Genomic DNA, 23,759 nt, shown 5'->3' with positions numbered 1-23,759 from the left:
CTAGCGCCCGTTTCATTTGTTTCGGAAACAGGCCTTTTTTACTAGTAGCTATATAATTTACAAGCAGGAAAATTCCCCATTTCGCCACAGTGAGGTTAAGGGGCTAGCCTCGGAGTGTTACACCTGGGGGTTCCAGGTTCTTCCTCCCTTCTCTCATGCCCCCAAGCATCCCCATTTTTTTGGCATTAAAAGGGTAGCTGTTGTGTTCCTCGGTCCCTTTGTCACAGAAAGATGCCTGAGCTAAAGCTTTCATCTCTTTTTCTGTGAAAACGTTTGTTTTTTGTGTGGAGAGTGTTGTTGTTGTTCTCTTGTGTAGTTCTGCTGTACTGTCTTCTCCCCTGGCTCTATTTCTTCCTGTGCTCAGTCAAGGAGCTAATATGGCAGTGCAGCCAGAAAAGAAGTGCTGTGCAGTTTGTGTTGGTTCACCGTCAGGTGTCTGAGGAGAGAGAGGAGAAACTGACTTCGGCCACCAGAGAAGCCTCAGTGCTTTTCAGTGTGATGCTTCTGCTAGTGGCTCTGTCTTCTAGGGACTTTTCCGCAGGGCCGGTCTTAGCAATTGTGGAGCCTTGTGCAGACCAGTTTGGTGGGGCCCCCCCTCCCAAGTCCCACCTAGCCCCGCCCCTTGTTGACAAGATGTGTTTTAAACATTTTTTTTTATTTCAAAGAAAAACTAATTCAAATATGTAAAATGCTATCATAGGAAACCTTTGGGTTTAAAAAGCAATACCATGTGCATGTAAGGACTCCAGATAGGGAAAATACATATAATATTACAAAATCACTATCAAATTGGGAGTGAGCTGCTATTATTGGTCCCTAAAAAGAGAAAAAAGAATCATCCGCAAAACTCATACTAAATGTGAGAAAATCGGATGATTTAAAAAACTCTTTTCCTCCTAAAATTCAGACAAGTGAGAGACAAACCAACTAAATGGGGGGGGGGGGGGGGGGGGGGGGGGGACCTGATCAGGACTGTAAACATATTCATCAATAAGCTAGGACACCCCCCTACACACTAACACTCGCACACAGGCCAAATAGACCCTGATATATCCACACGCAACCCCCTGTTATAAACTCCTAACTTACTTAAGGTGGATGATGTTGTTGTTATACATTTACTGAACCTGAAAAACCAATTGTCCTTGCCAGGAGTGCTTCCTATGCGACTATGGAAAACTTTAATAGAACCTGAAGATTTCACCCTCCGTGGCTTGGAGGAGAAGAGGGGGGGTCTAACAACAGTCCAGCGCATATTTCACTCTCAAAATATCCAAATGTCACCCTTCAACAAGTGCGCCTTGTTTCACCAAATTTCTGGCTGCCTCAGGAAGGGCACCACAACAAACCAAAACTTAGTAGTCCTTGTCACTGGCTTCAAAAGATGGCGCGACAAGGACTACTAAGTTTTGATTTTATAGACCTCTATCATATCTCCCCCTCAGCCGCCTTTTCTCCAAGCTGAAGAGCCCTAGCCGCTTTAGCCTTTCCTCATAGGGAAGTCGTCCCATCCCCTTTATCATTTTTGTCACCCTTCTCTGCACTTTTTCTAATTCCACTATATCTTTTTTTTTGAGATGCGACGACCAGAATTGAACACAATATTCGAGGTGCGGTCGCACCATGGAGCGATACGAAGGCATTATAACATCCTCATTTTTGTTTTCCGTTCCTTTCCTAATAGTACCTAACATTCTATTTGCTTTCTTATCCACAGCAGCACACTGAGCAGAAGGTTTCAACGTATCATCAACAATGACACCTAGATCCCTTTCTTGGTCTGTGACTTCTAACGTGGAACCTTGCATGACGTAGCTGTAATTCGGGTTTCTTTTTCCCACATTCATCACTTTGCACTTGCTCACATTAAACGTCATCTGCCATTTAGACGCCCAGTCTCACAGTCTCGTAAGGTCCTCTTGTAATTTTTCACAATCCTCCTGCGATTTAACGACTCTGAATAACTTTGTGTCGTCAGCAAATTTAATTACCTCATTAGTTACTCCCATCTCTAGGTCATTTATAAATGTTAAAAATCAGCCGTCCCAGCACAGACCCCTGGGGAGCCCCACTACCTACCCTTCTCCATTGAGAATACTGACCATTTAACCCTACTCTCTTTCTATCTTTTAACCAGTTTTTAATCCACAATAGAACACTACCTCCTATCCCATGACTCCAATTTCCGCTGGAGTCTTTCATGAGGTACTTTATTTATTTTGTTACATTTGTACCCCACATTTTCCCACCTCTTTGTAGGTTCAATGTGGCTTACATAGTGCCGGAGAGCAGTTGCAGACTCCGGTGTATACAAATACAAGGTGAAGTTGTGATAGGGTAAGGTCCATGTGGTAGGACCACATACAGGAATCTTCGACGGGAGAGTTCGGTGATGGCCATTACGAACTTTTGCGTTGTTGTGTCGCAGAGATCAGGCATTTACGTTGGTTCTGTAGAGTATGCCTTTTTAAACAGGTGGGTCTTAAGTGTCTTTCTGAAGTGTATATGGTTTTCAAGTCTTTTGTTAGTGCGTTCCATAGTTGTGTGCTGATATAGGAAAAATTGGATACGTAAGTTGATTTGTATTTGAGTCCTTTGCAGCTTGGGTAGTGTAGATTTAGGTACATTTGTGTTGATTTGGATGAGTTTCTGGCTGGTAGGTCGATTAGGTCTGTCATGTAATCCGGTGCTTCACCGTATAAGATTTTATGAACCATAGTACAGATTTTGAAGGCAATGCATTCTTTGATTGGGAGCTAGTGTAGTTTTTTGTGAAGGGGTTTTGCTCTTTCAAATCATGTTTTTCCGAAGATGAGTCTTGCAGCCGTGTTTTGTGCTTTAAGATTTGTTCTTTGCATCCTGCATAGATTCCATTGCAGTAGTGCAGCAGTCAGAGGGTACAATCAGTACCATCGATTGTATCAGGTTGCGTAATGTTTCCCTTGGGAAGTATTGTTTCACGCGTTGAGTCTCCACATTGAGTAGAACGTTTTCTTTGTTGTGGATTTTACTTGGCTTTCTAGTGTAATGTTGCGGTCCAGTGTAACGCCTAGGATTTTCAGGCTGTCTGAGACAGGGAGGGTGTGAAACGCCTTCTGAAAATCCAGTTACACAATATCAACCAGCTCACCTTTAGCCACATGTTTGTTTACCCCTTCAAAGAAATGTAGTAGATTGGTGAGGCAAGATTTCCCTTCACTAAATCTATGTTGACTTTGTCTCACTAATCCATGCTTTTGAATATGCTCTGTAATTTTGTTCTTAATAGTCTCTACCATTTTGCCCAGCACCGACGTCGCTCACCAGTCTATAATTTCCCGGATCTCCTCTGGTACCTTTTTTAAACATCAGCATTACATTGGCCACCCTCCAATCTTCCGATACCACGCTCGATTTTAAGGATAAATTACATATTATTAACAATAGCTCCGCATGCTCATTTTTCAGTTCTATCTGGGATGAATACCATCCAGTCCAGGAGATTTGCTACTCTTCAGTTTGTAGAACTGCCTCAATATATCCTCCAGGTTTACAGAGAATTCATTAAGTTTCTCCGACTCGTCAGCTTCAAATACCATTTCCAATCCCACCCAAATCTTCCTCAGTGAAGACCGAAGCAAAGTATTCATTTAATCTCTCCACTATGGCTTTGTCTTCCCTGATCGCCCCTTTTACTCCTCAGTCATCTAGCAGTCCAACCAATTCTTTTGCCGACTTCCTGCTTTTAATATACCTAAAAAAAAATTTTACTATGTGTTTTTGCCTCCAACGCAATCTTTTTTTCGAAGCCCCTCTTAACCTTCCTTATGCTTTGCTTTTGACTTGAGATTCCTTATACTGTTTCTTATTATTTTCAGTCGGTTTCTTCTTCATTTTTCTGAAGGATTTTCTTTGACCTCTAATAACTTCCTTCACCTCACTTTTTAACCACGCCGGCTGTCATTTGGTCTTCCATCCTCCTTTTTTAATACGCAGAATATATTTGGCCTGGGCTTCCAGGATGGTGTTTTTGAACAGCATCCACGCCTGATGTAAATTTTTGACCCTCGCAGCCGCTCCTCTAAGTTTTTTTTTTTTTTTTTTTTTCGCCATTCTTCTAATTTTATCATGGTTTCCTTTTTTAAAGTTTAAATGCTAATGTATTTGATTTTCTATGTAAACTTACTTCAAAGCTAATATCAAATCCGATCATATTGTGATCACTGTTATCAAGCGGCCCCAGCACCATTACCTCCCACACCAGATCATGCACTCCACTAAGGACTAGGTCTAGAATTTTTCCTTCTCTCTTCGGCTCCTGTACCAGCTGCTCCATAAAGCTGTCCTTGATTTCATCAAGGAATTTTACCTCCCTAGTATGCCCCGATTTGTTACATTTACCCAGTCAATAGCAGGGTAATTGAAATCACCCATTATTATTGTGTTGCCAAGTTTGTTTGCGTCCCTAATTTCCTTTAACATTTCTGCATCCGTCTGTTCATCCTGGCCAGGCAGATGTTAGTACACTCCTAAGACTATCCTTTTCTCCTTTACACATGGAATTTCAATCCACAGTGATTCCAAGAAGTGTTTTGTTTCCTGCAGAATTTTCAATTTATTTGATTCAAGGCTCTCGTTAATATACAATGCCAAACCCCCCCCCCCATACCAATTCGATCCACCCTATCACTACGATATAATTTGTACCCCGGTATGACAGTGTCCCACTGGTTATCCTCCTTCAACCAGGTCTCAGAGATGCCTATTATATCTAATTTTTCATTTAGTGCAATATATTCTAACTCTCTCATCTTATTTCTTAGGCTCCTGGCATTCGAATATAGACATTTCAAACTGTTTGTTGTTCCTATTTACATCATGCTTAGTACTTGACAGTATTAATTTGCAATCTTTTGTCTGATTTTTATTTAAGGACACCTGATCTACTACGGTCTCTTTTGCAACCTCACTATCAGGATACCCTATCTTCCCTGTTTTGGTGATATCTTTGAAAGCTACCTTATCCCGAACCATGCACTTTTGAGCAACTGTCGACCTTCCCCCGCGTTTCTACTTTAAAAGCTGCTCTATCTCCTTTTTAAATGCCGATGCCAGCATCCTGGTCCCACCCTGGTTAAGGTGGAGTCTATCCTTTCGGAATAGGCTCCCCCTTCCCCAGAATGTTGCCCAGTTCCTAACAAATCTAAAACCCTCCTCCCTGCACCATCGTCTCATCCACGCATTGAGACTCCGGAGCTCTGCCTGTCTCTTGGGCCGTCCGCGTGGAACGGGTAGCATTTCAGAAAATGCTACCCTAGAGGATCTGGATTTGAGCTTTCTACCTAAGAGCCTAAATTTGGCTTCCAGAACCTCTCTCCCACATTTTCCTATGTCATTGGTACCCACATGTACCAAGACAGCCGACTCCTTCCCAGCATTATCTAAAATCCTATCTAGGTGATGCGTGAGGTCCACCACCTTCGCACCAGGCAATCCTCATGTCCACCAGCCACCCAGCTATCTATATGCCTAATGATCAAATCACCAACTACAACAGCTTTCCTAACTTTTCCCTCCCGGGCAGCACTTGGAAACACATCCTCGGTGTGAGAGGATAATACATCCCCTGGTGGGCAGGTCCTGGCTACAGAAGTACTTCCTACTTCACCAGGGTGATGCTCTCCTTCTAGGAGACCTCCCTCTTCCAAGGTAGCACAGGGGCTACCACACTGGAGGTGGGACTTCTCTACAGCATCCCTTTAGGTCTCCTCTATGTACCTCTCTGTCTCCCTCAGCTCCACCAATTCTGCTACTCTAGCCTCAAGAGAACGGACACATTCTCTGAGAGCTAGGAGCTCTTTGCATCGGGCACACACATATGACATCTCACCAACTGGGAGATAATCATACATGTGACACTCAATGCAAAAGACTGGATAGCACCCCTCTCGCTGCTGGACTGCTGACTCCGTCTTAGTGTTTTTGAGTTTTTCAATAATTTAAAGCTTGCTACAGTATTAAGGTTATTAGCCTAATATAAAAGTGTCTTTTAGTTTATATAGTATATTGTATGATTTATTTAGTGTTTTCTTCTTAGATGGTAATGAAATGTATTTAAAACTCTGTAAGAGCACTCCTTGCTTGTTACCCTAATTACAATAATTGACTATAAATGAAGAGTTGTCCTAGAGGTGGGTGGGAAGACTAAGAATCTAGCAGGCACTGCAGGATCTAGTTATCTGTTAATGCTGTGCTACAAAGTTTTTAAAATTAAGTGGAAAAGACTATGGACATTAGTTGACAAAATTTGCTTTGTATATTTTTATTTTGCCTATCACTAACCTCCAATTCCTCCTTTAAACCCCAATCTTTACGTTCCCAAAGCACAAAGCAAAATAGTGTTCACTTACCAGAGAAATGTCCTCGAAAGAAAGTTCAGTGGGACCTTGCCTCTTTATATAGTTTTGAATCTGTGCTTCTCCTTCCTCTTTCTTCACTCCCCTCCATCCATATGCATCTTCTTCCTCTCTCTCCCTTCTCCTCCATCCATGTCCAGAATTTCTCCTCTCCCCTAAATCCATGTGTATCTCCTCCTCTGTCTTCCTTCCCCTCCATCCATGTCCAGCATTTCTCCTCTTCCCCCCTCTCCTCCATCCATGTTCATCTTACTTCCTCTCTCTTCCCTTTCCCTCCATCCACATCCAGCATTTCCACTCTCTCCTCTCCCCTCCATCCATGTCCAACATTTCAACTCTCTCCCCTCCTCTCCATCCATGTGCATCTCCTTCCCTCGCCTCCATCTGTGCCTGGAATTTCTCCTCTCCCCCCTAAATCCATGTGCATCTCCTCCTCTGTATTCCTTCCCCTCCATTCATGTCCAGCATTTCTGCTCTCCCCCTCCCCTCCATCCATGTGCATCAACTTCCTCTGTCTTCCCTTTCCTCCATCCATGTTCAGCATTTCTCCTCACTCCCTTCCCCTCCATCCATGTGCATCTCCTTCCTGTCTTTCCTGCCCTCCAACATTTCTCATCTCTTCCCTGTCCTCCATGTGCATCTTCTTCCTGTCTTCCTTCTCCTCCATCCATGTCCAGCATATCTCCTGCCCTCCCCTCCATCCATCCATCCATATCCAGCGATTCACCTTTGCCCCATATCCTCCCCTCCCATCCATGTCTAGTGACTCGCCCCAGCGCCCACCTCTTCTCCTGCGACATCCCCCTTTTCATTCGTACCGCCCTGCGTTTAAATCTTTTATTTTACCTCAAGGCGGCAGTGAAAGCAGCAGGCTCGCCTCTAGTCTCCCCTATCCTCTGTGTCCTGCTGTCACGGAAACAGGAAATTACGTCAGAGGAAGGCGAGACACTGATAGTGAAGGGGAGGCAAGAGGCGAGCCTGCTGCTTTCACTTCCGCCACCGCCGAGACTTAAGGTAAAATAAAAGATTTAAACCCATGGTGGCTGGAAGGAAAGGACGGCGGGCAGGTGAGGACCCAATGGCAGGGAGCCGGACGGAGTGCCATGGGGCCCCTAGAGGTGCGGGGCCCTGTGCGACCGCCCCTGTCACCCCTGCCTAAGACCGGCCCTGATTTTCTCGGTCTGTTGACAGAGCTGGTTTTGGCTGGAACCGTTGTCGGTTTTTTTTTTAAGCAGAGTTTTTGCTTCTGCCTTCAGATGCAGCTTTTGGGGGTTGGCAAGTTAAACACATCCTGAAATTCTGAAGCAGAACAGGGACTTTCTCCTGAGTTTGTTTTGTTAATGCATAAAGTATTTGGTATGAGGAGAGAGGTTGCAGCAGGAGGTCTTTTAGAAATCTGTTTTGCCTGTAGGAGGTGTCTGCTGGATCTTCTAAGCTTCCTAGACTGGATGTGTTACAGGACTAGGAGGACTTTGCTTCTGTTGCTTCTCTGGAGGATGCTAATCCTGATGCTGAGGTTCCAGAACAATCTCATAATCTCATAATTTACAGGCAGTTCTTTCTGAGGTGGCTTCTTCTGGGGAGGATTTCTCCGTGGTGCAACTTTTTGCAGAGATGAATTGACTTCAGGTATTAGCGTACTTGAGATTTTAGTGGACTGCTCAGACAAGAGCATGGCTTCAGATGATCCTTTTTTGATTGATATTAGGAAATCTAGTAAGCCACAGTTTTGTGAAGAAAGGAGTCATGGACAGATACGTGTCTGCTGCCACATACTATGAGCTGCAAAGGAAGCATTCTACCAAGTAACAGGAGGAAAGGCCTCATAAGTAGGTTTTAAGACTAGGTCCACAACCCAGCCTGGTTTTCAGGATTTCCACAATGAATATATGAGGTCTATTTGTATTCAAGGGAAGCAGTGAATGCAAATAGATCATATACATATTCATTGTGGAAATCCTGATAACCAGGCTGGGTTGTGTACCTTGAGGACTGGATTTGAGGACCGCTGTTTTTAAGAGATGCCTTGAATGCTATAAGTGATGACAAGAACTGCAATTCAATTGGAGTAGTGTTCACTAAGGATAGTGCTACCACAGAGAAGCATGAGGTTTGTACAGTGTGAGCAGGCTTTGCAATGTGTTGGTACAATTAATAAAGTCTGCCATGACGAGAGTAAAGTCTGTGATGGAAAATAAGGGATCAGGGACCTGTGAAGGAATGGTGGCACACCAGAGCTAAGTATTTGAAAGGTAATAATAGGAGCTTTTAAAGTTGATCTAATAGGAGATAGGTAGCCAGTGTGAGGAGGGGAGAGAGGAGTGATGCGTGCATATTTAGAGGCACCGTGTATTAGTTTCACAGCAGTGTTCCGGACCAATTGTAAACAACAAAGCTGATACTGGGGAACATCTAGAAGAATCAAGTTGCATTAATCTATAGGAATAAGAACAAGGGAATGAACCAGTAGACAGAGTAAGGCTAAGTTTAAAAAAAAAAAAAAAAAAGGGAACAGGCAAGGCAGATCTGTTTCAATGAAAAAGATTTCTTGACCAGAGCAGAAATGTGGGATGCCAAACTGAGACAGTTGAATATGGCACCAAGAATCCTAGCTTCATCTCTAAGCAAAACTTAGACATCATGAATTGTCGGGAGAACTGGGAAGGTAGAGGGACCTATCAGCAGGAAAAGCATGGATGGATTCAAGTTTTGGATGGATTCAACTTCAAGCTGTTTATTGCAATCCAATCTACTACCTTGGTAAGGGTTGTTTTTTGGGTTTTTTTTAAGAAATATCTCTGATAGTGTATGGGGTGTGGGCTTCTCGTGGAAACAACAGCTGGACACAATCAGCATAGATGAAGAATATAATACCTAGGGATTACATCAGAAGATCAAGGGGAGGGAACCAGAAAGACATTAAGTCAACACTGAGCCCTGGGGCACACGACAGCTTATTCTATAGATTTGTGATTAGAAAACCATACCAAGAGACCTGAAAAGATATGTCAAGGAAATAGGATTGAAACCACACCAACAAGCTGAAGATGGTTAAGGAGCATTGAATGGTCCATTAGGTCACATGCTGCACTAAGATCTAGAGGGAGGAAGAGGACTTCCTGCTACCATCAATAGCCTTGTGGATGTAGTCATGTAGACCCTAAACAACGTGCTCAGTAAAATAATGTTGCCAAAAACATGCCAAAAGGGATAAAAAAGCATTTGGTTTTTCTCCAAAAAAGAAATAAGTTGTGAAGCTACAATCTGTCTTATAAATTTAGAGACTAAAGAGAGTTGTGAAAGATGTTTTTTTCCATCAGAAAGGAGGAGGACTCTGCAAAGGTTTTTCATAAGTTTGCAGATCATGACTCTCTGAGCATTTATCTAGAAGTCACAGATTTTTTTTATTAACTCTTTGTTAGTAATCAAGTGAATTAAGACTGTGATTGAGTTAGTACATAAGTAATGCCACACTGGGAAAAGACCAAAGGTCCATCGAGCCCAGCATCCTGTCCACGACAGCGGCCAATCCAAGCCAAGGGCACCTGGCAAGCTTCCCAAACGTACAAACATTCTTTACATGTTATTCTTGGAATTGTGGATTTTTCCCAAGTCCATTTAGTAGCGGTTTATGGACTTGTCCTTTAGGAAACCGTCTAACCCCTTTTTAAACTCTGCCAAGCTAACCGCCTTCACCACATTTTCCGGCAACGAATTCCAGAGTTTAATTACGCGTTGGGTGAAGAAACATTTTCTCCGATTTGTTTTAAATTTACTACACTGTAGTTTCATCGCATGCCCCCTAGTCCTAGTATTTTTGGAGAGCGTGAACAGACGCTTCACATCCACCTGTTCCACTCCACTCATTATTTTATATACCTCTATCATGTCTCCCCTCAGCCGTCTCTTCTCCAAGCTGAAAAGCCCTAGCCTCCTTAGTCTTTCTTCATAGGGAAGTCGTCCCATCCCCGCTATCATTTTAGTCACCCTTCGCTGCACCTTTTCCAATTCTACTATACAGTGGTGGAAATAAGTATTTGATCCCTTGCTGATTTTGTAAGTTTGCCCACTGACAAAGACATGAGCAGCCCATAATTGAAGGGTAGGTTATTGGTAACAGTGAGAGATAGCACATCACAAATTAAATCCGGAAAATCACATTGTGGAAAGTATATGAATTTATTTGCATTCTGCAGAGGGAAATAAGTATTTGATCCCCCACCAACCAGTAAGAGATCTGGTCCCTACAGACCAGGTAGATGCTCCAAATCAACTCGTTACCTGCATGACAGACAGCTGTCGGCAATGGTCACCTGTATGAAAGACACCTGTCTACAGACTCAGTGAATCAGTCAGACTCTAACCTCTACAAAATGGCCAAGAGCAAGGAGCTGTCTAAGGATGTCAGGGACAAGATCATACACCTGCACAAGGCTGGAATGGGCTACAAAACCATCAGTAAGACGCTGGGCGAGAAGGAGACAACTGTTGGTGCCATAGTAAGAAAATGGAAGAAGTACAAAATGACTGTCAATCGACAAAGATCTGGGGCTCCACGCAAAATCTCACCTCGTGGGGTATCCTTGATCATGAGGAAGGTTAGAAATCAGCCTACAACTACAAGGGGGGAACTTGTCAATGATCTCAAGGCAGCTGGGACCACTGTCACCACGAAAACCATTGGTAACACATTACGACATAACGGATTGCAATCCTGCAGTGCCCGCAAGGTCCCCCTGCTCCGGAAGGCACATGTGACGGCCCGTCTGAAGTTTGCCAGTGAACACCTGGATGATGCGAGAGTGATTGGGAGAAGGTGCTGTGGTCAGATGAGACAAAAATTGAGCTCTTTGGCATGAACTCAACTCGCCGTGTTTGGAGGAAGAGAAATGCAGCCTATGACCCAAAGAACACCGTCCCCACTGTCAAGCATGGAGGTGGAAATGTTATGTTTTGGGGGTGTTTCTCTGCTAAGGGCACAGGACTACTTCACCGCATCAATGGGAGAATGGATGGGGCCATGTACCGTACAATTCTGAGTGACAACCTCCTTCCCTTCGCCAGGGCCTTAAAAATGGGTCGTGGCTGGGTCTTCCAGCACGACAATGACCCAAAACATACAGCCAAGGCAACAAAGGAGTGGCTCAGGAAGAAGCACATTAGGGTCATGGAGTGGCCTAGCCAGTCACCAGACCTTAATCCCATTGAAAACTTATGGAGGGAGCTGAAGCTGCGAGTTGCCAAGCGACAGCCCAGAACTCTTAATGATTTAGAGATGATCTGCAAAGAGGAGTGGACCAAAATTCCTCCTGACATGTGTGCAAACCTCATCATCAACTACAGAAGACGTCTGACCGCTGTGCTTGCCAACAAGGGTTTTGCCACCAAGTATTAGGTCTTGTTTGCCAGAGGGATTAAATACTTATTTCCCTCTGCAGAATGCAAATAAATTCATATACTTTCCACAATGTGATTTTCCGGATTTAATTTGTGATGTGCTATCTCTCACTGTTACCAATAACCTACCCTTCAATTATGGGCTGCTCATGTCTTTGTCAGTGGGCAAACTTACAAAATCAGCAAGGGATCAAATACTTATTTCCACCACTGTATCTTTCTTGAGATGCGGCAACCAGTATTGAACACAATACTCAAGGTGCGGTCGCACCATGGAGTGATACAACGGCATTATAACATCCTCACACCTGTTTTCCATACCTTTCCTAATAATGCCCAACATTCTATTCGCTTTCCTAGCCGCAGCAGCACACTGAGCAGAAGGTTTCAGTGTATTATCGACGACGACACCCAGATCCCTTTCTTGGTCTGTAATTCCTAACGTGGAACCTTGCATAACGTAGCTATAATTCGGGGTTTTTTTCCCACATGCATCACCTTGCACTTGCTCACATTAAACATCATCTGCCATTTAGCTGCCCAGTCTCGTAAGGTCCTTCTGTAATTTTTCACAATCCTGTCGCGAGTTAACGACTTTGAATAACTTTGTGTCATCAGCAAATTTAATTACCTCGCTAGTTACTCCTATCTCTAAATCATTTATAAATATGTTAAAAAGCAGTGTATAGGCTGAATCAGAAGGTTGGGCCAAAGGTTTCCAGGTGCATTTGACAGGATTTCAGGTGACCTCTTTAGTGGAGGCCCAGGCTGTAGCACCAGAAGATATCTAGATCTGGTGATGTGATCCTCATTGCTTTTGTTAAGCACTGCAAGACTGATATGCTGGCGATTTTGGAAGGAAGCTTGTCTTCTACCCACTCTGAAGGATAGAGCTTTAGTATATCTGGTCAGTCTTGGGTGTAGCAGACTGAAAAAGAAGGTGACATTTGTTCTTTCCTGGATTCCAGCTGGACAGGTTTGGGGGATCTCTCGTAGCATCCACCTTGTATTCAGTTTCATCTGTAAGATTTTCAGTTCTGTTGCAGAGGGTTTCTTTTGTGGGGTCCTGTGTTTTGTATATTTTCTGTATATATCTGCATTGTCATTAGCATACCAAGTTCCAAGCTGCACCGCTTCTTATAGTGGCAGTGTCCCTGGAAGTTCAACTTCTTTGCCTCCATCTGTTGGTAGGATGGCATAACCTATCAGTCTGGACAGGTCTAAGCAGGCATCAATAAAGGGAAATTAGCTAGCTGCTAAGAATAACTTTCACCTTTAAAAAGCTCAGAGAACAACTTTACCTAGCTCATATTCTGCTTCCTTTTTTTTTTTTCTTGTTTTGGGAAATTAATTGTGAAAAACTTATAAGACATACAGACACTAATATAACTACAAGGTGCTATGTAAAGAGAACCTTTGATTGTAAATGTCCTATTTGAAACTTGTGATTAACTCATGCTTTAAACTTTTTATAATGCTGTTTGTTGTACTATTGACTTATTTTACTAAATGTATTTGAAACAAGCTGTGAAAAGTCCTCGCAGACAGGAGTGAAGTGAAGCTTGCATACTTACTTTCTCTTGCAGTGGTGAGTGCCCTTTAGTTGCTTACCTCTGTAATGAGGATGGCACTGTTTCATGATTTAACCTTAGAAGGAAGGGATGGAGGACATCATTTTCTGGGTAAAATGCGCAAACAGGAAGAAGCCTATATGTAAATCCAGCAGGAACCGAGAAGTAGTAGAGGATGAAACAAATGACGACTAACCAGGGAGATTAATTTCAAAGTTCTTTAATAAAAGCACCAAGAATTATGGACCCGACACGGTCCGTGTTGCCTCAGGGGTCACAATCAAACTATATAAAAAAAAAAGAGATGGCTCACAATCAGTATACATTACATTAATATTGCTATCTAATTAAAATTAATAAAGTGAAAAGTTAAAGATACTGTGAAAGAGTGAGGAAAAACTTCCAGCTGTACAATCACTTACAAATATATAGATGCATGTAAAATAATATATAAATATATATTAAAAATCAAACATATAAATGGCAAGTGACTGACTCACCTGCAAATGCACAGTAGAGACTTCCCTCTCTGTCCCGCCCTCGCGTCAAGATGTGATGACGTCAGAGGGCGGAACAGAGAGGGAAACAGAGTCGGACTGTCGGACGCTGCTGCTGGAGCCTGGAAACGAACATTGCACGCACCAACCTCCACCCTCCCCCCCATCCCCGCCGCCGCTCCCGCCCCCCTCCGTATCGGGCCCCCTGCACTGACCTGACAGCGCTTCTCACCTCCGTGTGGAAGCGCTGCAGGCAGCAGCAGAGCGATCTGCTGCTTCCTGGTGAGAGGCGCTGTCAGGTCAGTGCAGGGGGCCCGGCACGGAGGGGGGAGGGAGCGGCAGCGAGGAGGGTAGCTGGAAATCTCGTCCGTTTTAACGGGCTTAACGGCTAGTATGTATATAAAGGGTACACGTATATACAGTATAAAACTACTAGTTTGTCATATTCACATACTGAATAAAAGTAATATGCTCACTAAGAATACCTTATGGCCTATATACATTCACTGCATCAACCATATGAAATAAGAACCTACCTCTGGCAGTCAATCAAGCAAAACGTCTCTGGTGCAGGAGTGCAGTACAGCTTACTGGTTCTGACTGCTGTACAAAAAAGGGGAAAGTATATATTCATATGAACAGTGGTTAAGGTAGATTTAATGCAAAAATGAAGATTTAATGCAAAAATGAAGTGATTGCAAGGTTGGAAGCCTTAACTAGTTATAAACAACCTAACCGGTTAACCCGAGGCACCAAAACCAGCTTTCAAATTAGTGTGGACTAATAAACCATGCCATGTGTAAAATAGCGCTACCAAGTCTTGAATGGAAATAAAAATCTGAAGAATAAGGCAGACTTACCTCTACGTAATTCACATCCATTAATAACTTATGTGGAATGAAAGACCAAGATAAAATGGTTTATGTAGGTTATAAGATATTTTTAGTGAGTGTATTACTTTTATTCAGGTATGTGACTTGTCAACACATGGCTTTTTAGACTGTCTTAGACTAGTAACTTTATACCATATACATGTGAAGCCTTTATAGACGTATTTTTATATTTATATATTATTTTATGAGCATCTATATATTTATAAGTGATTGTACAGTTGAAGTATTTCCTCATTCTCACAGTATCCTAAGTTCCTCAGCGACCCTCCAGACCGGTCAAGATGCGTGGGTTATGCTCGCCTACCAGCAGAGGGAGACTGAGAACACTAACTTCAAACTATGTACATATAACCTGTGCCCATCCCACAAAAGCCAGTATTTTCTCAGTCTCAGCAGAGGGTAGACAGGCAGCCTGTGCAGCTTGTCCGGTCTGGTAGGAGTCAGGGATTAATTGAGAGTTTTACGTTGGTCTATTGATCATTTCTGTGGAGCATCCCTGTGCCTGGCCAAAACTCTGTGTGCTGGGGCTTGGTGGTCCGGTGGGGCCTGCCATTGTCCCCTCTGGGGTGTCACACCCGGGTGGCCAGGTCCCTCCCCCGAGCTAGCTCTCCCGTTTTGGGCAGCTTTGTGCCTCAGCTGCAGTTCTTATATTGCAGCCTTGAGTGCCAGGGATTTGATAGCAGCAGCAGGGCTCAAATTGTGCTGCAATAAAGTTAAAAAAAAAAAAAGACAACTAAAAGACCCAGACAGTGTGGAGAGCTGTGCAGCTGCACTCCGGAGTGCCGGAGCTGGTCAGCCATTCTAGGTGAGCTGTGAGTGGCTTGTTTTGAGTGAGTTCCTTTTTCCTTTACCTTGGACAGAGATGTCCGCGAAGCCGCTTCGTTGCCGTTTTTGCGCGCGTTGGGGGGTCGACGCGAGTGGCGGTTCCTGCCGCTCCTGCGGGGAACCGAAGGCCCAGTCCTCCGCTCCGCCGGTGTTAGCGGCGGAGCTTCCCGCACCGGCCTTGCAGGAGGTTGCAGGGGCTCCGGCTAGTGGTTCAGCGGCGGTCCCGATTTTGGCGGGAACTGCCACCATCTTGGATTCGGCCCGAGAATCCCGGACTTAGTCGGTGGACCTCAGGGCAGCCCGGTGGCTGGGGTTTCTGGAGGGGACATTTCGGGAAGGATGGGTTTCCCCCTAGAATTTGTTTGGTCCTTATTTCAGGCCTGACAGGCGGGACCGTCGCGCACGGAGCCCCTTAGTGTGGGGACGGGGGTCACGAGCGCTAAGAGGCCACGTGTTGAGTGGGCCGAGGACTTGGACTGTTTTTCTCCCCCGGAGTCAGGGTGACTTTAGTCCCCTGGAAGAGGAGGAAGGGTCCTTGTCTGGGCCAGATAGAGAGACAGTGCCCGGGGAGGACCCTTCGGTGGTCCGCATTTTTCACAGGGAGGAGTTGGCGGATCTTATTGAGCAGGTGTCTGCTACGCTCAAATTTGATCCGGCAGTAGATTTGGCTCCATCCGAAAAGCAGGACCCGCTGGTTAAGGGGATCAGAAGGGTTTCTCGTACGTTTCCTATGAATGCGGACCTTAGAGAGATGGTAACGCAGGAATGGCTTTCGCCGGAGGCGCTGTGTAGAGTGGCTCGGGCCATGGCTAAGCTCTACCCCCTTCCGCAGGAGGATAGAGATTCTTTAAAGCCTCCGACCATGGATGCCGTAGTGACGGCGGTGACTAAGGCTACGGCAATTCCTGTGGATGGAGGGGCTGCCTTGCGGGACCCTCAGGACAGGAAATTGGAGACATTTCTGAAGCGAAGTTTTGATTTATCGGCGCTGGCTTTGCAAGCATCGGTTTGTGGAGGTCTGGTGGCTCGAGCATGTTTCCGCTGGGCTGAGCGGTTGCTGGATTCTCCGCAGGTTGATAGAGCCGCCTTAGTGCAGGATTTGGCAAAGTTGGAGATGGGCTCGTCCTTCTTGGCAGATGTGCTGTATGATTTATTGCGTGCATCGGCGAAGAACATGACCCTCGCAGTGGCGGCTCGAAGGGCCCTGTGGTTGTGGGGCTGGCTGGCAGATGCCACGTCCAAGGCAAAGTTGTGTTCGCTTCCCTTTAAGGGCGCTTTGCTTTTTGGAGAAGAATTGGATAAGTTGGTTAGGGGTCTTGGTGATGCTAAGATCCCTCGGCTTCCGGAGCTTCGGCCTAAGGCTTCTAGGGGGGCTGCGGTGCGAGGCCGTTTTCGGGAAGCTAGACGGTCGTTTTTTTTCAGAGAACCCAGTCTTTTCGTGGTGGCCGCCGGGGGGGGCGAGATGCCTCTTCGGGAACGGCCGGCACGTCCCGTGGGTCGCAATGATGGTTTGGGGGTCCAGCCTCTGGTGCATGTGGGGGCTCGTTTACGCTTGTTTTACCAGAGGTGGGCCCAAATCACGTCAGACCAGTGGGTGCTGCAGATAGTGCGAGACGGGTACGCACTGGAGTTCGACGGTCCTCTGTCCGATTTCTTTCTTGTCTCTCCCTGTCACTCAAGGCGCAAGGCAAGGGCAGTGCGAGACACTCTGTCGCGTCTGGTCGATTTAGGCGCTGTGGTGCCTGTTCCGCCAGGAGAACGAGGAACCGGTTGTTACTCCATTTACTTCGTGGTTCCAAAGAAAGAGGATTCTTTTCGGCCCATTTTAGATCTCAAGAGGGTCAATGCGGCTCTAAAGGTTCCTTCCTTTCGGATGGAAACGTTGCGCTCTGTCATTGTAGCGGTTCAGGAAGGGGAATTTCTGACTTCATTGGATTTGACAGAAGCTTACTTACATATCCCCATCCTAGAGGCGCACCAGCGATTTCCTCGTTTTGTGGTGTTAAGGAGTCACTTTCAGTTTTGTGCGCTCCTCGCACTTTTTCCAAGGTGATGGTGGTTGTGGCAGCGGCTGTACGGTTGCAGGGCATTTTGGTTCATCCGTATCTCGACGACTGGTTAATTCGAGCCAAAACACAGTCGGAGAGCGAGGAGACTACCGCCCGGGTGGTGACCTTTTTGCAGTCGCTGGGTTGGGTTGTCAATCTGGCCAAGAGTCACCTAGTTCCGTCACAGTCTCTAGAATATCTGGGAGTCCGTTTCGACACGAAGAGAGGCCGGGTGTTTTTGACGGCTCCTCGCATTTCCAAACTGCAGGCTCAGATCCGTCAGCTCCAAGCTCAGAGGGCGCTTGCGGCGCGGGAGTATCTTCAGGTGTTAGGTCTGATGGCTGCATCTATAGAGGTAGTACCTTGGGCCAGGACCCACATGAGACAGTTGCAGGGTGCATTGTTGTCTCGTTGGTCCCCTCAGTCCCAGTGTTTGGAGGAGAGGCTAGCGCTGCCGGAGTTGGTTCGGCGCAGCCTCCGTTGGTGGCTCCACACTCCAAATCTAACGAGGGGTATGCCGCTAGATGTGCCGAATTGGGTGGTACTGACCACGGATGCGAGTCTGTTAGGCTGTGGGGCGCATTGTCTAGGGCAGGTGGCCCAAGGGCGTTGAACGTCGGAAGAGGCGTCGTGGTGCATCAACCGCCTGGAGACTCGAGCAATTCGGTTGGCTCTTCGGTCCTTCCAGAGTCTGCTAGAGGGCAAGGCGGTCAGAGTTGTTTCCAACAATGCCATGGCTGTCGCCTATGTGAATCGGCAGGGGGGGACGAAGAGCCCAGGATTAGCTGTAGAGGCGGCGGAGTTGCTGGGGTGGGCAGAGGCTCATCTTCAGGCTCTTTTGGCAGACCACGTAGCAGGAGTGGACAGTGTGAACGCGGATTATCTGAGCAGGCACACTTTGGATCCCGGAGAGTGGGCTCTCCATCCCTCCGTGTTCGAGCGGATAGTGTTGCAGTGGGGTCGGCCAGTGTTGGATCTCATGGCGTCGGCCGACAATGCTCAGGTCGCTCGGTTCTTCAGTCGTCAAAGAGATGCTCGAGCCGAGGGTCTCGACGCGTTGGTACTGCCGTGGCCGGCTCAGCAGTTGCTCTATGTGTTTCCGCCGTGGCCGCTGGTGGGCCGCGTGGTGCAGCAGATCGGTCGTCATCCCGGCTTAGTGATTCTGATAGCGCCCAATTGGCCTCGTCGGCCATGGTACGGAGATCTGATGCGTTTGCTAGTGCAGGATCCGTTTCCCCTGGGGCCTCGGGTGAGACTGGTGCAGGGGCCGATCGAGATGGCCGACCCCTCTCCATTCTTGCTTACAGCTTGGCTCTTGAAAGGTACAGATTGAGAAAGAAGGGTTTCTCGGCCAGGGTAATTGATACGATGTTGCGGTCGCGTAAGAAGTCCACATCGTTGGCTTATGTGCGGGTGTGGCGCATCTTTGAGAGTTGGTGTCAAGAACGGAATTTTGTCCCTTTGCGGGCTTCGGTGATGGAGGTTTTGGAGTTTTTGCAGGATGGTCTGGACAGGGGGCTCTCGCTTTCTTCCCTGAAGGTGCAGGTTTCCGCTTTGTCTTGTTTCAGACATAAGATTCAAGGAGTCTCCTTGGCAGCTTCTCCGGACGTAGGGCGGTTCCTGAGGGCAGTAAAGTTGATTCGGCCGCCCCGTCGTCCGATGGTTCCGCCTTGGGATTTGAATTTGGTCTTGGAGGCTCTGGTGGGTCCTCCGTTTGAACCATTGGCGTCCATCACATGTAAGGATCTGACGTTGAAGACTGTTTTTTTCTGGTGGCCATTGCTTCCGCTCGTAGAATTTCAGAGCTGCAGGCCTTGTCTTGTAGCGAGCCTTTTCTGTCCTTTGCGAAAGAGAAAGTGACTTTGCGTACGGTTCCTTCTTTTGTTCCTAAGGTGGATTCGGCGTTCCATGTGAATCAAGTGATTTCATTACCGGTGTTGGGGAATCGTTCGGGGGATATCTCTCAGCGTCGGTTGGCTTAGTTGGATGTTCGGCGCGTCTTGCGGTCCTATTTGAGCAGAACGAGAGAATTCCAGGCTTCGGATAGGTTGTTCGTTTTGTTTGGAGGTCCCAAGAAAGGGGCTGTGGCCTCCAAGGGGACTCTGGCTAGGTGGTTGAAGGAGGCTATTGCCTCGGCTTATTTGTTGAAGCGGCGTACGGTGCCCCCGCTACTTAAGGCGCATTCAACTCAGGGGGGTTGCTGCTTCCTGGGCGGAGAGTAGTTTTGTTCCTCCGCAGGATATTTGTAAGGCAGCGGCATGGTCGTCCATTCATTCCTTTGTGAAGCATTATAGGATTGATGTTCAGGCAAAAGAGGATGCATGTTTTGGAGCGGCTGTGTTGTATTCTGCTTTGCGAGGGTCCCACCCTTAAATTTCTACTGCTTTGGTACTTCCCACGTGTCTTGACCGGTCTGGAGGGTCGCTGAGGAAGGTGAAATTAGGCCTTACCTGCTAATTTTCTTTCCTCTAGACCCTCCAGACCGGTCAAGAGCCCGCCCTATTGAGTTTCAGAGATATTGGTAGTATCAGAAGTATTTGAGCCGTGTTCTGCTATGACTATTCCTTTACTTTCAGTGGGCCGGAGAGGTTTCTTCGCCCATAATACTGTACAGAGCGGGGCGCTTGACGTTCCCGTCTGTCTGAGCACACTGTTGGTGTTGACTATTGGTTTTCCAGGCACAGGGGGTTCTAGATTCAGAGTTACTGTTGCAGGGGGTTTCTCTGCTTTGCTAAGTGTATACTGGCTTTTGTGGGATGGGCACAGGTTATATGTACATAGTTTGAAGTTAGTGTTCTCAGTCTCCCTCTGCTGGTAGGCGAGCATAACCCACGCGTCTTGACCGGTCTGGAGGGTCTAGAGGAAAGAAAATTAGCAGGTAAGGCCTAATTTCACCGTTTCACATTATTATTTTAATTACATGTCAATATTAATGTAATGTATATTGATTGTGAACCATCCTTTTTTTTTATGTAGTTTTGATTTTACTGTGTTATGTTATGATTGTGATCCCTGAGGCAGGCGGCTGCATCCGCCAAAACACGGGGCCATAATTCTGGTGTTTTTATTAAAGAACTTTGAAATTCATCTCCCTGATTGGTCTTCATTTGGGACATAATTTTCTCTCATCTCTCTAACAAACATATGTTTTTAAGTGCAGATCAGCAAACCCCTTCTCCTCCAGTTGCCACCACAGCTCTGCTGAGTGACTCAGTCTCCAACCTTAATGTCGCCATAAAAAAAGTGGTCTGTGTACAACTATTGTGCATCCTTTTAAAAATAGCTCATTTGTGTTTCAGGATCCTGTTCCTCTCTTTAAAGTCTATGCAGAGGAACTTGCTCAGCAGCTGGCAGCACAGCAGCTTACAGAACCAATGCTAGTACAGAAAAAATAACTTGACCTGAATATCTGCTGCAGTGAAAGGTAATTCTCCAAGGACTACTAGCCTCAGAGCTCTACTGCAGTGGCAAGTGACTCCAGAACCTACAACCACCAGATTTATATATTGGTAACATGCTATTCTACAGGAGCCACTGGTGGCAATCTTCTGTTATGTTAAATGACTCTCTAAGAACTGTTGTTGGCTAGCCTTATACTACAGCAGGGTGAACTCTTGCATAGCTGTTGGTACCCAGTTGTCACAGTTATAAGAACTGTTGGTCCTAACTGGTAGTACCCAGTTTCTGATTCAGTTGCATAGAGAATATCTGGTTTTCACTGTGACATGAAACCTTTCATGAAACAAGAACAAGTGCACCATATTTTAAGAAGAAAATATGTCTTTATGTCTTGCAAATCTATTCACACTAAGCTGTAGAACAGCAAGAAGGGGAATAATATTGTGTGAGCTTTGAGGTTATTCCTGCTTAGTGCACAGGTGTCTTTTTAACATTTTGATCACTCAAAGCAATGTACAAGAAGCCTTAAGTGGGATGCTAGGGCAGGAGAATGCCCAAGGAGCACCTGCCTAATTCAGCTTCTGCTGAAATCTTCACAGCAAGCAGTAGAAAATCTGTGGGGGCCAATGGTTAGAGCTATGCTTCAGTATGAATTCTAGCTGTATAGTCTAAACTATAGTAATAAAGTTTATTGAAGTGTTTGTGTATCTGACCTCTGGTTGTTTTCACATTGTACACAGAATCTGTGGCACTATGCTGAAATTGTGTTGGTCTTTCTCCGAGGACAAGCAGGCTGCTTGTTCTCACTGATGGGTTGACGTCCTCGGCTGCCCCCTCCATCGGAAAGTTTACTAGCAAAGGCCTTTGCTAGTCCTCGCGCGCCCATGCGCACCGCGCATGCGCGGCCGTCTTCCCGCCCGAAACCGGCTCGAGCCGGCCAGTCTTCTTTCGTCCGCGCTCGGTACGGTCGTGTTACGCCGTTCGTGCCCCAGAGAGTCGACCTTGCGCGTCCTTTTCGACGTGTTTTTTCGCTGTTTTTTCCTTGAAAAAGTTCGGGAAGCGCTCCGGTAGTGTTCCGGAAGACCCTTTCGGGTTTTCTGCCCTTCCCGTATTTCTCAGTTTTTGCCCCGTAAGTTTTCTTTCGTTGTCGGGGTAGGCCTCTTTTGGCCTCGGTCGAGATTTTTTCTCCCTCTAAATTTTGGTGCTTCAATTTTCGCCATTTCGGCTTTTGATTTCGCCGGCGTGATTTTTCCGCCCATGACATCGAAGCCTTCCAGCGGCTTCAAGAAGTGCACCCAGTGCGCCCGGGTAATCTCGCTCACTGATAGGCACTCTGCGTGTCTTCAGTGTCTAGGGGCCCAGCACCGCCCTCAGAACTGCAGTCTGTGTTCCCTGTTACAAAGGCGGACTCAGGTAGCGAGATTAGCCCAGTGGAACGTTTTGTTCTCGGGCTCTTCGTCGGCATCGGCACCGGAGGCATCGAGTGCATCGACGTCGTCAGCGTCCGGACCATCTTCCTTGGCTGCCGCTCCATCGACTGCATCGAGGCATCGGACCTCTGCATCGGCGCCGAGGCATCGGGCGACTGCATCGACGTCGGTGGTACCGAGACTTCGTCTGCTGATGTCGTCGGACGGAGGTGCATCGTCAGGAGTGCAGGTGAGGGCTGTCCATTCCCCTGCTGGTGGCGGTGAGCCTTCGGGTGGGTCTCCTCCTACCCTGAGGGCTCCTGCGGTACAGCCCCCCCGGGATCGACCCTCTTCGGTCTCGGCCCCGAGGAAGCGACGGATGGATTCTACGTCCTCCTCGTCGGTGCCGGGGAGCTCCGGTGACATGCTTCGGAAGAAGTCGAAGAAGCATCGACACCGGTCTCCTCCCCATGTCGGCACCGAGAGCTCTGGGTCACCGAGGGATTCGGCACCCAGCAGGCATCGGCACCGAGAGGACCGCTCACCCTCTGTTCAGGAGGTGTCGATGCGCTCCACTCTGGACAGCCCGGAATAGCCTCCTCCCCCGGAACAGGTTCTGACGTCGACGACTGCATCGACCTCTCAGCCTTTCTCTGCAGCCGCTCTAAACGAGAGCCTCCGGGCCGTTCTCCCAGAGATTCTGGGAGAGCTGTTGCGCCCTACCCCTCCGGTACCGGCGGTGCTTGCGCCTCCGGTACCGTCGAGCGTGGCGCCGGCTGGCCCATCGCCCAGGTTGAGGTCCCCGACGTCGGTACCGCGTGCGGTGCCGACAGCGGCCACCTCCCAGGAAGGCTCCCCGACTACGTCGGCGGAGGGAGCTTCGCCGATGCGGGCGAGGGAGTCTACCTCTCGACGCCCCCACCATGGACGGGGTTCCACCGAGTTGAGCAGGGCGAGGTTGCAGACGCAGGTTCGTGAACTTGTCTGACACCGAGGGTGAGGCCTCGTGGGAGGAAGAGGAAGACCCCAGATATTTCTCTGACGAGGAGTCTGAGGGTCTTCCTTCTGATCCCACTCCCTCTCCTGAGAGACAGCTTTCTCCTCCCGAGAGCCTGTCTTTTGCTTCCTTTGTCCGGGAGATGTCTACGGCCATCCCCTTCCCGGTGGTTGTGGAGGACGAGCCCAGGGCTGAAATGTTTGAGCTCCTGGACTATCCTTCTCCACCTAAGGAAGCGTCCACTGTTCCCTTGCACCATGTCCTGAAAAAGACATTGCTTGCGAACTGGACCAAGCCACTAAGTAATCCCCACATTCCCAAGAAGATT

General features: G+C 47.1%; 1 protein-coding gene across 4 annotated transcripts in view; it reads left to right on the top strand.

Annotated features, from left to right (window-relative positions):
- The window catches only part of MRPL28 (mitochondrial ribosomal protein L28), a 75,969-nt gene extending 54,243 nt beyond the window's left edge, over positions 1-21,726 (top strand). For all 4 annotated transcript variants that reach the window (XM_030213030.1, XM_030213031.1, XM_030213033.1 and 1 more), the window contains one exon: positions 20,926-21,726. In XM_030213030.1, coding sequence (XP_030068890.1) covers positions 20,926-21,021 — 96 coding nt within the window. In that variant the 3' untranslated portion in view covers positions 21,022-21,726. The remainder of the gene's footprint in view (positions 1-20,925) is intronic.
- Positions 21,727-23,759: the final 2,033 nt, after the last annotated feature.

The sequence above is a fragment of the Microcaecilia unicolor genome, chromosome 8, assembly GCF_901765095.1.
Source record: "Microcaecilia unicolor chromosome 8, aMicUni1.1, whole genome shotgun sequence".
Taxonomy (NCBI): domain Eukaryota; kingdom Metazoa; phylum Chordata; class Amphibia; order Gymnophiona; family Siphonopidae; genus Microcaecilia; species Microcaecilia unicolor.
This window is presented reverse-complemented; position numbering and strand designations above follow the sequence as displayed.